The sequence below is a fragment of the Glycine soja genome, chromosome 11, assembly GCF_004193775.1.
Source record: "Glycine soja cultivar W05 chromosome 11, ASM419377v2, whole genome shotgun sequence".
NCBI lineage: Eukaryota > Viridiplantae > Streptophyta > Magnoliopsida > Fabales > Fabaceae > Glycine > Glycine soja.
This window is the reverse complement of record NC_041012.1, coordinates 35,604,653-35,620,025: the sequence shown is the minus strand read 5'-3', so window position 1 is coordinate 35,620,025 and position 15,373 is coordinate 35,604,653. Positions and strand designations below refer to the sequence as shown.

Genomic DNA, 15,373 nt, shown 5'->3' with positions numbered 1-15,373 from the left:
AAGCCTTAAGGAATTAAAATGCCCCTTTAAGAAACGGTTGCACGAAAGTGGCAATTTTTTCTAAAATAAATTAGACTGTAGGAGTTGAATTAGCAATGACATATGAAATAAAAATAAGGAAATTTAGCAGTCGATTTGAAAGTCCAAAATCAAGTGGCTATCAGCAACTGGTTGTTTCCAAGATATAGTGAATGAGAGGATTAAAAATTAGAAATGCAGCTAGTTCAAGGAGAGAGTCAGAGTGGTGTTTGTTTAGCAATATTAATAGAGCTCATAAGCCAAGGAGATGAGCAGAGAATAGTTTAGAAGAGAATGGGAGACACGGAAACAGCGCCCACGTTCTCCTCATATCTTAACTTGTTTCTTTATGGCTTTCGGTTTCTCTCTCTCATATCATAAGACAAATTGTTTTCTACCTTATTCAAGGAATAAATATATCCCCTCACTCCTCTTGTGAAGCTCCATAAGTACTACTCTTTTCTCCTTCTCTGCTCTTCTCCTTAGTTACTTACTCACTATACCCTAGATCATAGCTCAAGGACAATTTTTAGAGGCTCTCTCTTGCAAGCGTTTCTTTTCCATGATCATGGTTAATTTGAATTCCCCTGATGATCGATTTTCCTCTTTTCTTATTGATGTTATATATGCATGATGACCCTTTTGGTTCTAGTAGTGATGATTTATTGGTTTTGTTTTGTGGTGATGGTTAATTAATATATAGGGACACCAAAAGCCTGCATGGTTGGAAGCTCTTTACACACAAAAGTTCTTCGTGGGGTGCTCTTACCATGAGAACGCTAAAAAGAATGAGAAGAATGTCTTCTGCTTAGATTGTTGCACCAGTATTTGCCCTCACTGCTTGCCATCTCATCGCTTCCACAGGCTTCTTCAGGTTCGCCGCTACGTTTATCATGATGTTGTTAGGTTGGAAGATCTTCAGAAACTCATTGATTGCTCCAACGTTCAGGTATATATTTATACACACACTCACATACATTAAGCTAAATAAAGTAATATTATGATGGTGGTTCTGATTAATGATTACCTGAAATTCCAATTCAACTCTTCTACTACAAAAAATAAGCAAAATTCAATTTGGTACGGTTTTCTGATTCAAAAGGATTTGAATTCTATTATTAGGCCTATACCATCAATAGTGCCAAAGTTGTGTTCATTAAGAAGAGACCCCAAAACCGGCAATTCAAAGGATCAGGAAACTACTGCACCTCCTGTGATAGAAGTCTCCAAGAGCCTTTTATCCATTGCTCCCTTGGATGCAAGGTACATAAATATATTCATAATTTCATATTAAACAAACAAAATTCACTCGTGTGTGCCTGGATAGGTTATTCTATAAAAAGAATAGTGGAATAAAACTGATATTTCTTCGGTGTAGCATCAGAGTATATATTTATTTATGTACATTGATTATAAGATGAGGAATGTTTGCATTCCTCTTATAATATACTAGTGGATTGAAATTGAACTTCCACAAATTAATTACGTGGCTACATAGTTTGATTCTTGAATTATATAGTTAAAGAAGAGTAGCTATAATAAATAAGACCAATAAGAGTTTATTTAAGATTGTTAAGTAGGAGTAATAGATAGTAATTCGTTTGATTATCATTAATGGTTCAGGTGTGTATATATGTAGGTGGATTTTGTGCTGAAACACTATAAGGACCTCTCTCCCTACTTGAGGACATGCAACTCACTACAGCTAAGCCCTGATTTTCTGATCCCACAAGATATGGGGGATGAGGAAATGACTCGTTCAACCGTTGTGGATTGTGATGAGCCAATGAGCTCATCTTCTGGCTCATCAGAGTCAGAGAACAACATGAGCATGATGGCTTGCACAGAGATTGTTCGGAAGAGGAGGAGTGGATGGAGCACTGTGTGTGCAAAATTCATGGCCAATAGCAATAAGGTTTCTGATGAAGACATGGCCACCAGCATGAGTAGAAGAAAAGGCATCCCTCATAGATCCCCTCTGTGTTAGCTACTACACTAATGAACAAGCACCCCCTACAAAGAAAAAAAAAACAGGAAAATAATGGATTACCACTTACCAGTTTAGTAGTACTTCAATTTTTAATTTTTTTAATTACTATGATCTGATATTTTGACTGAGGTGAAATGTTCAAAGTTCTCTCTCTCTTTCTCTCGAAATTAAATATTTTTGTTTAAATAATCACTTGGTCGGGGGTTTTGTCTTAATGGCATCACGTGGTTCTCAATTCCAAGTTATGGTCTGTACCTTTATATAAGATATTATGATCATAATTGTGGTTAAATCATAAGTCAAGAATCGAGCTTTTTGACTAGACAAAATGAATCTGAAAAATTGTAAAGGTATTCACTTGGATACATTCTATGTTAATTTTTAAACCAACGGTCATGTTACAGTTAAAATATCAAATAGTTGTGGTTCGTGAACATCTAAATGATTTGAAATTTTAATATGTATTTTTTTCATTGAAAATTTGCCGATACGACTAAGAAGTTTGAACTAAATATTTTTCTGATTCAAAACACAGACAAAAAAGTGTATTGAAATGTTGAGATAAATGAACTTAGAGAAGTAACTTTTGGGAAATTATATACATTACCTCTGTAGTTTTCAAAGATCCTATTAATTCGAATTTTACTTTCTGCATTGAATATCATAAATATTTATTTTATATAATTAAATTTATGATTATAAATATTTTTAATATATAAATTATATTGTAGTTAAAATTTATATTAAATAAGTATGAATTAATATATAAATTATATTTTAGTTTTATAACGAATAGTTTAATTATAATATAAGACTATTTTTAATTGTTGACAATTTTTTTGATATTGTAAATTTGATTTAGAAATAGAAATAAGGAAGGTTGGGTTGAAAGAGATAGACGCTTAAAAATATCAAGCATATTGATGAAGATACAAAAATGATAATTTGAGATAGGTGAAGGAGTTTTATTATTAACTGTGAGAATAATGCGTGAAATGCATACATCTAAAGGAAAGGGGAGAGAATATACAAAAATGAAAAATTGAAAGACTGATGAAAGTGAGAGTTTTCAATCTAACTTATAATATAAGTAATTAATATATAACTATTTAGAAGAAATTTTGTAAGAAGGATAAAAACAAACTCCCAGAAATATTCTTATAAAAAAAATAGGGCGAGAAGCAATAAAATAATCCTTTATTGCATTTAGAGAAAAGTAGCAGCAATATCATTATTTACTATTTAATGACAAGAAAAAAGTCAATGTTGATTCTTTAAAGATGTTGAGTAATAATGATGTGCATACTGTAATTTAATCATGTTTGTGAATACGGGTTCCTAAGTAGGAGCTAGTCCTCTTTTCCCTTTAATTTTAGCAAGAATCAACAATTTCCATTCTAAAAATCGCACATAAATTCTGCCGAATGCGGAAAGTTAGTCGGTGCCATGTAAAATTTGTTTGTTAGAAAAGTTATATATAGTTTTAACGAATTTGTTTACAGAAAAATAAAAGAATGCATTTAAAAGTAATGCGAACTGAAATTGGAGAAGTTAAACAAAACATTTATTTAGATAGAAATTGACCATTTTGACAATTTCATTCACATAGATTCAAAATCACTCAAAATAAAAAATTTGATTTTTTTGAAATTCGAAATATCAGCTAAAAAAAGAAGTTATATGGAGACACATTAAATAACATTAGATATGTATATTTAAGAATATTATTATATACATGTTGAAATTATAGAATTTGATTATTAAAATTAGAAGTCTATAAATAATACTTTTATCAATTTTTGGTGAATTAAATCATATTATTTTACTCTTCAAACATTAATAACGTCGGTATCCTATGTCTCATCTTTAAATATTTATTTATTAATAAAATCATTTAATAAAAAATTACTCACTTTATTATAAAAATATATTTATTTTCGAGAAATAATTGCAATTTTTACTACTAACAAGGACAATATGGCTATTTTGAATGTCCACAGGCAGCACAACCTATCTGTATTTATCACTTCAGACAAACCGATAGCATTGCATGGTGATATTATTGTAGTCATTTTTATGTGTCAATATATGATCACAGTTCAAATGCAAAAACAATGAAAATATCACTCTCAACAAGATCATCTCTTTATTCTAGAACCTCAAGTCAAGATCACACACAGCCTTTAATTTGACTCTGAACTGTGAGAGTTAGTAAGTGATTTCAAGCTATAAAGGGGTGCGTGATTTGCGTGTAGATTTTCTACAATTACAAAAGTGTTTGATTGCATAAAATCTTAATTATCAATTTTTTTTTCTATATATTAAATAACAAAATAAAATATGATTAAAAACAATTGAATCCTTACCCGATGTAAACTAAGAATGTGTGAATTAACATGCGCAAAATTGTTTCAGATATTTAACCAATAGGTTTAAATTTCAATCCTAGATATGAAATTAAGTTAAACCGAGAGAGAGAAAAAAAGAAGCATAAATGTAAGAAATTCTCAGTAGTCAGTTGGGAGTCAATTCTTTGTCCTATTCAAATGCAATTAGAATTGAGAAAGACAAAATAAAGAAGTGTATCATAATCGAGTATCTCCTCATCATATCAATATACATCGTGTATCGATATGTTAGGCTATGTTTGATTTAGGATAAAAGAAGAAAAAATTATATTTTTCATATGGAATCCATATATTTTAAATTTTATTTTAATTAAAAAAATTATTTTCTATTTTTATGTTCTCTATTTTCATTCTCTAAATCAAACAAATCTTATTGATATTAAGATATTGGCACCAGTCTTCAAAATATGCAGTATCTTCAATCCCGAAATTTTCTAATCTCTTTCTTTCCAAGCATTAATGCTACTCAGTGCCCACGCAGCATAAGTTTTTCTTTTTTTCTTTTTGAGAGAAGTGCTTAAGTGTCGAGTGAAGAATGCAGAATATGCTGCTGTTATAGCGTCTATCAAAGAGATACTCAGTAGAAAGTGAAAAAATTTCATTGTGCATACCCTTTGGGAATAAGGGATTTTTTGTGCAGATCTTCCTTGCGAAACTCAGTGCCTCATCTGCTCATGCCTTTCAAGTTATTCAGTTCCTTTGGGAATAGTTTTGTTGCTTTTACTTATATATACTACCAAAAAAAGAAAAAGAATGCAAAATAACCTTATTCCATGATAAATTTTATATGACAATATTATCATGAGAAAATTTACATTAATGTCTCTTTTATATATTTATAAATTCGATAAGTTTATCACTGTAATATTTATAAAGGAGGAAATAGATGATAAAAAAAATCATGTAACAATAAGGTGGTGCGAATTTTTAACATGAAAAAGTTCATAAAAAATGGTAATGCTAAAAATGAAAAAAGAGAAAAGAAAGAAAAATAAAACGAAAGAAGTTGTGAACAAAGAAAAAAAAGGCCAAATTGATTTCCAGATTGTTATTTTCCCTCTTCGTGCCCAAACATAAAGCACTAAATTACTCTCTATGCAAAATCAGGTTCTAGAATTCAAAGTCTTTTTTTTTTTTTCAAAATAAAAGTTTTTCCAACATTTTCTCATGGCATATTTTGAATACATTTAAAGTTAAAATATATTTTCAATCCTTATTATATTAATAAAATTTAGATTTAGTCTGTAAAAAAAATTTATGCATTTTTTTCCTCCTAAAAAATAAACGGAATAACAATGAAAGAAATATATAATAAAATATCAACAAAGTAAAACTATATGAATAAACTACCAGTATTAGAAAGTCTAAAACTGGAAGTCTGCACACACAAATAATCTTGACTCATAATTTTTAAACCTTATGGTTATTTTGAACGTTGACACCTGCTATGAAGTAAAAATTGAAAGACATGTTTTGAGCAGAGGAAGAAGTTACTGTAAAGTTTACTATTCATTGAATAAATTATTTGTAATACTAAATAAATCATTTTTAAAAATGAAATATTAAAGAGAAAATAAAATTATTTTTTCTAACAGAAATGAATATTACATTATTCTCCTTCCTTATATTAAAATATACTCACTTTTTTCTTTTGATAGATTTATATATATATATATATATATATATATATATATATATATATATATATATATATATGACCGTACCCTTTACTACACTTTAGGACATTTTAGCGAATAAAATAAATTATACATAATAATAATTACAAGAAACTATCTTAATTATATATAATGCATAATTACTTAATTAATTTATATGTACACATTAAAATAATTTAATTATCTTAATTATAACATGAGTCATTAATTAATTCTATATATATATATATATATATATATATATATATATATATTGGTTGTGATTATTTTAATTAATATAATTATGTACGTTTATTAATAAAAATAAACAAAGATTTAGTTGCATTTCAGTGCAAAGAAAAGAGTTATATATTATTATAATGAGTATAAGTAATTATTTTAATGACATATTATTGTTAATTGCAAATTAACTATATATTTTAAAAGGATTTAGTTATATTAATTAAAAATAATATTTGTACCAAAAAAATTTAAAATAATATTAAATAAGTGTATCACCAAGCATATGAGTTGACTGGTGTAAGATTATTTTAGGTTAAGCGGGATCTTATATTCGAGTCCTAGATCTATAATATTTGATATTTATTGGGAGAACTTTAATATCCATGATGATTTTGTTTGATTTGAACATGTTTATCTCTAATGAAAAATACTCCACTCTAGAAAAAAATAATTAAATTAGTGTCATAATGAATCTAATTCACATTTTTTTAACTTTTTAAATTTGATAAATTTGATGTATTTTTTGGATACACAGATAATGAAGACACTTTTAATCTAAACTCAAAAATTAAGTCAAATCTTAAAATTTGTGATTCCAAAAAAATTAATTAACTTCATATGATAAATTCTTTCTTCCTCCTATGGATGATCAACATACAATTATACTAATTATTTAAGAACCATTAAATAAGAAATAATATTAAAAGATACCCTATGTTGTTTCATAAAACAATAAACCAATAAAATTATCACTCTCTTTATTCCAAAATAAATGATTGTTGTATAATCATTTACATAAGATAAATGAAAAGTTAATTAGATTAATAATTTTATAAAACTAATTTTAGTATTAAGTTATATTAAACACTTATAAGATATATTATTGAAAAAATAATTAATACTACATTAAAAAAGTTAAATGTGATACTTATTTTGAGACACAAAAATATTATTTTACATACATATAACTTTTTTTTTATTTCAATTTGAAAAGAAATTTTCAAAACAGTAAAAAAAAGAATAAATAATTTCTATTAATGAATAAGAAAAGAAAAGAAAATGTAAATGGTACAATATTTTGATATTGCGTTAAAGAGCATTAACCAATGCCTTTAAGTAGTGTGAAGTAACTCCATAGGTAACACAGTCTGAGCAACTAGCTACCGTTTCTTGTTCCCACTTTCTCCATGCCATAACCCATAATAACATTAAACTCTTCTTAACCATCATCATGCTACGTTTCACGTCAAAGTCAAACTCCTCTTTCTTCCTTCTCCTATTCTTCTTCCTCTTTCTCTTTCTCTTTTCCGCTTCTGCAACATTCTCTCTTTTAAACTCTCTACGCGCACCATCAGGTTCTTTTCTTCTTTCTTTCTTTCTTGGCTCTCTTATTCTGCTATTATTTTCATTAATTACTCTCTGATATTTATATTAATTCCAAGATTCTTTTTCTTTATAGATGGCGTTGAAATTGTAGGTGAGAAACAGCACGAGGACATGGAGGCATGGACGAAGAGGAGATCAATGGCGGAAGGTGCACTTACAAAGAACACGACGACTCTCGTGCTTGCTAAGGAAAGAACTCGCCGGAAAGACTTGTTTAACGGTTTTCAACGTTACACCGGTGGTTGGAATATCAGCAATGTCTATTATCTCACGGTTAGTCTCTTCTTCTTTTAATGCAATGCATTCTGTAATTAATTAAGTTCTGTAATTACGCGCTTTTGCCACGTGTTTGCATGCTTCGCTAATCAATGACGCGGTAAAACGCCTATTAGCTAGTCCCGACAAATCTCTACTTGCTTTTTAAGTTTTTCAATTTAGAGAAAGAGTTAACAAAACTTAATTACGTGTTATGCTTATGTTTAGATTAGTTGGACCACAGAATAATTTCCGCTCAGTGAAGCTATAACATTTTTGAGTTCTGATACTGATATTAAGTGATGCATAATGTAAGCATTTTTTTTGCAATTTTCTAGTTAAAATTGAAATTTCACACGGAGAACTTGATTTTAGTGATGACCTTTTTTTGGCACACGTTAGCCAAGTGATCCTCCAATTTGATTGAGAAATAATACTAAAAATCTAAAAGCATGTATGCAAGTGATACTCCATTTTAATTGAGAAATAATACTTAAAGCATGCATAATACATAATATTAAATCTAAGATTTGTCTTTTTTGATTTCTTTCCGCAGTTGAAATACATAATTTAATTTGCTAACATGAAATTGTTCTTGCCACGGTGCAGTCAGTTATGTCTACTGCTGTTCCTTTTCTTTCCGTGGCTGTAGCCTGGTTCGTGATTTTTGGAATTTTTTTACTTATCATCTTAGCGTGTTGCTGCTGTTGTAACGGAGGAGAGTCAAATGATGATGATGACTATTCTAAAGCACTGCATCATTTGTCCTTGACCTTGCTTATCCTCTGTACCATTGCAGCAATGTATCTCTCTCACTCTATCTATCTATCTGTGTTTAAACAAATATATATATATATATATCTTGAATTTCTAATAAAGCATATATTAATTGATTATGTCAGAGGTGGATGCGCTGTTCTGTACTCTGGTCAGGGGAAGTTTCGTGAAAGCACTTCCAACACACTTGATTACGTTGTGAATCAGGCTCAAATCATAGCTGAAAACCTCAGGAACGTGACAAGCTATTTTGATTCAGCTAAGCAGCTTGTGAATGGGATTCCCCTGCCACTAGATCTTGGATCCAACATTGATGATGTAAAAGTGAAAGTCACCACAGCTGCTGATTCTCTCTCCAAGAAGGCTAAAGAAAATTCAAGGATGATACACAAAGTCATAGATGGAGTGTAAGTACACGAATTTAGATGTTTCATTTGGTTTATGAATATGTTTTTTTGCTGATTAATTAACATTGCTTGTTGTGATCATCTGCAGGAGACTGGCTCTTGTTACTGTTGCTGCTGTTATGATCTTTGTTGCATTTCTCGGATTGTGTATGTTTGATTTTGGTTTTGTCTTTTTTCTTTTTCTTACTCTATACTAAATGTTAACCAAATCATATGAACTTGATTTAATTTTTGCAGTATTTTCTTTACTTGCTTTGCCGGGTCCTGTATACTCGTAAGTTGAATTCATTTCATTTCCTTCACTCTGATAGATTTGTCTCCCGTTAAGTTTCTATCAGTAAAAGATGTTCTGTTTTTATCGTGGCTGCAGCTTGGTGGTTATTGGATGGATTCTTGTTACAGGCACCTTGTTACTTTGTGCTGCATTTCTGTTTGTCCATAAGTAAGTTCCTATATATTGCTTGGAGTCAATTGTTCAACTTCATGAAATCAATACAAAGCTTGTAATGGATAGATAATTGGATCGAATTAATGAAGTCATTAACTAATGTTACACTTGCATATATGCATATGTATATTTTTGAACTAGTGTTACAGCGGATACATGCGTTGCGATGGATGAGTGGGTTGTGAACCCCACTGCCCACACTGCCTTGGACGACATTCTTCCATGCGTGGAAAATGCAACTGCCGTGGAAACCCTTCTACGAAGCAAGACCCTCACATATACCATTGTTGATGCATTTGACCAAATCATTTCCAATTTCACAAATGTAAATGCAGCTGCTAATTTCAATCAATCAGGTCCCCTCGTCCCTCTTCTCTGCAATCCATATATTGCCAACTTCACATCTCGCCAGTGTGAGCCAGGGGAAGTCACATTCAAAAACGCCATCGAGGTTAGTACTTAAACATTATGAATCATTCCAAAAACGTACAATCATATATAGCATGATGACATATATTTATATGTAACATTCATATTTTATTATGAGTCATTCCAAAACATTCATATATAGCATGTTGCATGATGACATATACTAGTATATATAGTGTGTGTAACATTCAGATATATTGTGTGAATCGATTCATCAGGTGTGGAAGAATTATACGTGCCAGGTTTCGTCATCCGAGCAATGTATGAGTGAAGGTCGTTTGACACCGAAGATATACAACAAACTGGCAGCTGCAGTGAATGTGACAAATGGTTTATTTCATTATGGGCCATTTTTCGTTGATTTGGTAGATTGCACTTTTGCACGTAAAGCATTCTCAGAGATTAGCAGCAACTATTGTCCTTCTCTGCGGAGATATACTGAAAGGGTTTATTTGGGAACGGTTGTGGTATCTGCGGCTGTAATGCTCTCCTTGATATTTTTTATCGTCTTTGTCAGAGAGCAGTGGCGGCGTCTTCACAACTAAAGGCCATCCTAGTAGTTGCTAAATTTTAGAGAAAAAAAAAAAATTTAGTTCTTGTAACGTAATCATGTATAATATAATTCTTCTGATATCAAATACAATGAAAAAAAATCATACATGATAGTACAAAATATATGTAAATTCTAACTTATTTTATTTTATTTAACTATAGTACTTTTAAAATAATCTTCATTTAATTAAAATTATTTTTTATAATCATTTTTTATTTATGATATTAACTATTAAGTTGAAGATTAGTTTATAAAATAAATTAAAATTGATGAAACTAAATGATATTATCTATCTTATTTAACTAATCAAATAGGGGAGCTGAGTCAAGTGAAAAGAACTAGTTACAATAAAAGGACTAAGTATTTCACAGCATAACAAAATCTTACGATAATTATAGTTACCCAATTTATTTAACAAATCCTTGCTCTTGAAGACTCTGAGTATGAGACTTTGGAGTAAGGAAGTCTCTTGTCACATTGCTACTAAAAATACACATGCTTATAATAAGATTGAATGGCATCTGTAAGGCTCTTGAAAGAAGCCCCAATAGAATATGAATATGTAGAAGTTATGAAAGAAATCTTATGGTTTCAAAAGTATGTGTAACCTTTTTGCTTACTTGGTTGTTTCCTAAAGTTGGATAAAAAAGATCCTAATTTCTTAACTTCTCCAAACTCTGACGAATAAATATGTGACACTATTAGTTAGGACTTAGGGGGGCGGCATGAAGGGATTCAAAGCTCAGTAGCATCTCATTGGTTCTAAATTATGTGAAATGCTGGAGGAGATATTTGAGAAGCATCATAAAGTTAGATATTTTAATGAGATTCTCATTGTTTTTATCTCGAAGGTAGAAAATGCAACTAGCCGGGGTAAAGGAATTTAGACCATTCAACTTGTGTAATGTGAGCTACAAAATAATCACTAAGGTTGCAACCCACAAATTATGGATAAACACATTAGGCCCTACCAATCTAGTTTTGTTCTTGTCAGACATAGTAGAAACAATATAATCGTGGCTCAAGAGGTCATTTACAACATCAGAAAGACACTGGAAGAAAAAGGTTTGATGGAAATTAAGATCGACATAGAGAAAGCTTTTGATTGCCTATGTTGGAACTTTATCTAAAAACTCTCTAATTTGGCGTTGTATTTCTACTGTTACCATGAGGGTGCACAGTAATAAACCTGAATAAAAGCTGAAGCATACTACATGCCCGTGGAATTCACAGTAATTAATTACGGCATTGTGTGGCAACCTCAGCAAATAGGTGAATATGTGAAGTAGCAGTTTCGGGACATTGTAAAAGAGCTTCTTGTGGTAGAGTGATAAGAGATCATCATAGAAATTCCATTCTTGCTTGCACTCATGAATTGGGAGATTGTTCTATTTTTTTTCTAAGCTGAAATCTGGGGTTTGTACCATGGACTTCACATTGCTTGGAACCGTGACTTTGAACACATTTGTAGGCTAATTCCCAATCAGCTATTACTCTTCTGTGCAGAGGACATCTTTGTTATTCCCTCCCTCGTTAACCACATCAAGCAGTGAACACATTACTTAGATTCACCCTAGGATTAAATAGCTTATATGTGACCAAACATTAACTGAATTTTTTATTTTATTCTTGACTTTATTTCATTTAATATTTTAGTTGACAAGGCAAGTGTGGCTTTTCCTAGAGATTTATAGTTTCATCTTTTCATGTATCACGATTTTTTTTCATCAAATATCACCACGGATCATACCATGATTACCATCTATATATCCCAAGAGTACCAAAAAATACCATCTATATCTCAATGCCTGCTTAGAAAATATTAAGTCACATTCACATTGTATTTATCTAAATGCGCCATTATAATTATTATCTGTATTTGACCCCATTTTGTGGACAGGGACCTGTTTGTTTATAAGCATCAATGACCCCATTTTCTGGCATGTGGACTATGGTTGGACGAATATTTGATTATGAATCCGGGATTGATCCTAAAGCTAAAAAAGATAACAGAAATATACATCTTTTAGATGGGGCTTGCGTGTGAGTTAATGCGGACCCTTAAAACGACCAATGGTATACTGTTGGACTTCCCTTTCCTTCCACAACAATATTATGCTCAAAATACTTTTTTTAAAACTTTTCTATATATTACACAACTTATTTTATTTTCTATTTCTTTCTTTTTTTTCTACTTATTTTTCTCAACATTACTCTTCAATTGCGAACGCGATATTTTAAAATTGTTAACATAATATTTATATTTTAAAATTGTCTATTGTTAAGATGTGAGTAACATAAGATGAACTTATTGTAGAATGTCTGGAACAAGGCCATTTCACCCCACGGGACCGCAGGTTGTGTGGTTTGAGGCACGTAGTATCAAACTTGTCTTGTGTGGCAGGTGGAATATAATGATCCATCTATCAATTAATTAAGATGAATTATATGTGCATACATGCATTCATTCCAAACAATTTTAGATAGAGAAACACTCTCCTTAATTTTGGTACATTAATTGGACTTTGGCAATGTATCCTTCCAAGAATAGGATCACTTTTATTATTGCCGTGTCGGAGTTAGTGAGATACCTTGCTGTTTAATGCAGCACATGATCTAAGTAATTATATATAAAAATAAAAATAATTAATTTTATAATAATTAAAAAAGTTATTTAATATTATTTGATTTTTCTAATCTCAAATAAAAAATAAAATTACTTTTAAAATAGATTATCATGAATAAAAATGAATCATTAAAAATAAAATTAAAATTAAATGAAGGATGTTTTAAGAATAATAATATTAAATATGACAAAATTAATTAAATTTATTTATATTTAAGTCAAACATATAATATCATTTTTTTTGTTTAATGATATTAAAGTACTGTTTTCTATGTTCCTATCACTAATAATAATAAAGTTTTTTCTTTGACATGGATAATCTTATCTTTGGAAATCATAAAGATCAAGAAGAGTGGTGATCACATCTAATATTATCATAAATTTAAATTTTATTCTAAAAATATCCTTAAAAATATTGTAAGCGAGGATCTCATTTAATGTTAAAACTCATAATCCAAACAAGTGAATGTCTAATAAATATAGTTAACAATAAATTAAAGATATAAAAGACATTCAATTCTGAATAAGTTTGAAAACAAATCATATATAATGAAAAATATTATTTGTTATTTTTATATAAGATCGGAGATAGTAATGTTATACATAATGAAAAATAAAAATCACATTTTGTAACACATTATTTTAATACTCTCACAATTTGTTGATATCTATTAAAAATGTAAAATTTGTTGGATCCACACTTAATTTAATGATTCTTTTTCCAAATTTTGTAACTTTCAACCAATTTTAATCAATTAGAAAATGAGTGATAAAAAAGTATGTTGCTAACATTTCTCATATATAAATATATAATATCAACTTATCAGTTTAACAAATTGGCTTATAAAAAACATTTTAACACGCTGTAATGGAAAATCAGAAACTAATTACAAAAACACAATATATATTTTGTCTTCAACATTCAAATACACTCCTAATATACATTTGATGTATCCTTTTGTATTTTTAATATCAATTGAACATTTTAACAAGCTGTACCTAAATGTCAAAAAATGATTTTGGATATATATATATATATATATATATATATATATATATATATATATATATCAATTAATTTAATTTAACTTCTTATCTCTTTCAATCTATCATTTTTAATATCTTTAATTCTAAGTAAAATTTAATATTTTTAAAAATAAATTATCAATAATTAAAGATAACAAAATATCATAATATAAATTATTTATCATAAATTTAATATGTAATTTATATGTTAAAAAATATTTGTCATTATAAAATTTAATTATAATATAATTCTATATATTTTGTGTAAATTTTAGTTGTATAAAATAAATTTTTATTCTGTGTAATGCACATGATAAAATATTAGTATGTTAAAAATTTTAAAATATTTATTTAAAAAAAAAAAAAAACAATTGTAAAGGTAGCTTAGTTAGATATGTCCCTGAATCCACCCCATTGCTAGCTAGCTAGCTAACTCCGGGACAGGTTGTGGTTTTAGGTAATGGATAGAGATATGTTTTTAGATAAATTGTTATCTGAATTGGTTGTTATATTTTGCAATGTTGTAATCTTGTAATTAACTACCTATGGCTGATCCTTTCATAGTCCTTCTTAGGCTTCTGTTATATTTAAATGCATGTAAGCTGATGCCAATGATCAATTAATGAACCCTTCTACGATCCAGAACGCATTATCAAGGTTTTAAAAAACGCTACGTTACCGTCGACACATGATCGATCTTCATACTTAACGGTGTTTGATGCTTCATTATTATTGCCTGAAAGAAGCCTACAAAATTACTCGTTATAAAATTAAGCGTACTTGACCTAATCTTCTTGTACAAGTAAGTAAATAAGTCCACTTAATTTGACCCAAAAGTCGTCTTCATTGACTGAGGATATTTCATGATTTAGGACCATCCACCATCGCATGCATACGAAGACTTGCACGAGGTAACTAATATAAATTCAATTGAATGACTGGTTCAATGAAGCTCAATAAGTAGAAAGACCAATTTGTCCTTCTAGAAAGAGTTTTTCTCCCCAGAGATAAATTTGGAAGCAAGCCAAGAATCTCAATCTCCTATAAAATTGCTAAGAATTCTCCTACTAAAAACACAAGGCCACAAATTCTCTCAAACTGCAACCCCCCATTGGCTTTCTTTGCCCTCATAAAGAGAATCATATCATTCAT

At 29.6% G+C, this 15,373-nt stretch overlaps 2 protein-coding genes across 2 annotated transcripts; both read left to right on the top strand.

Moving 5' to 3' along the window:
- The first annotated feature begins 458 nt into the window (after positions 1-458).
- On the top strand, positions 459-2,175 carry LOC114375671. Its single transcript, XM_028333523.1, has 4 exons — positions 459-589; positions 722-967; positions 1,141-1,281; positions 1,658-2,175. The coding sequence occupies exons 1-4, from the start codon at positions 581-583 to the stop codon at positions 2,003-2,005; spliced, it is 744 nt and encodes a 247-aa protein (XP_028189324.1). The 5' UTR covers positions 459-580; the 3' UTR covers positions 2,006-2,175.
- A 5,276-nt stretch (positions 2,176-7,451) lies between these two features.
- On the top strand, positions 7,452-10,684 carry LOC114375758. The gene is made up of 9 exons (XM_028333612.1): positions 7,452-7,669; positions 7,774-7,973; positions 8,565-8,758; positions 8,858-9,139; positions 9,228-9,286; positions 9,377-9,413; positions 9,510-9,581; positions 9,729-10,038; positions 10,235-10,684. Exons 1-9 carry the CDS (start codon positions 7,546-7,548, stop codon positions 10,559-10,561), a joined length of 1,605 nt encoding a protein of 534 aa, XP_028189413.1. The 5' UTR covers positions 7,452-7,545; the 3' UTR covers positions 10,562-10,684.
- The last annotated feature ends 4,689 nt before the right edge of the window (positions 10,685-15,373 follow it).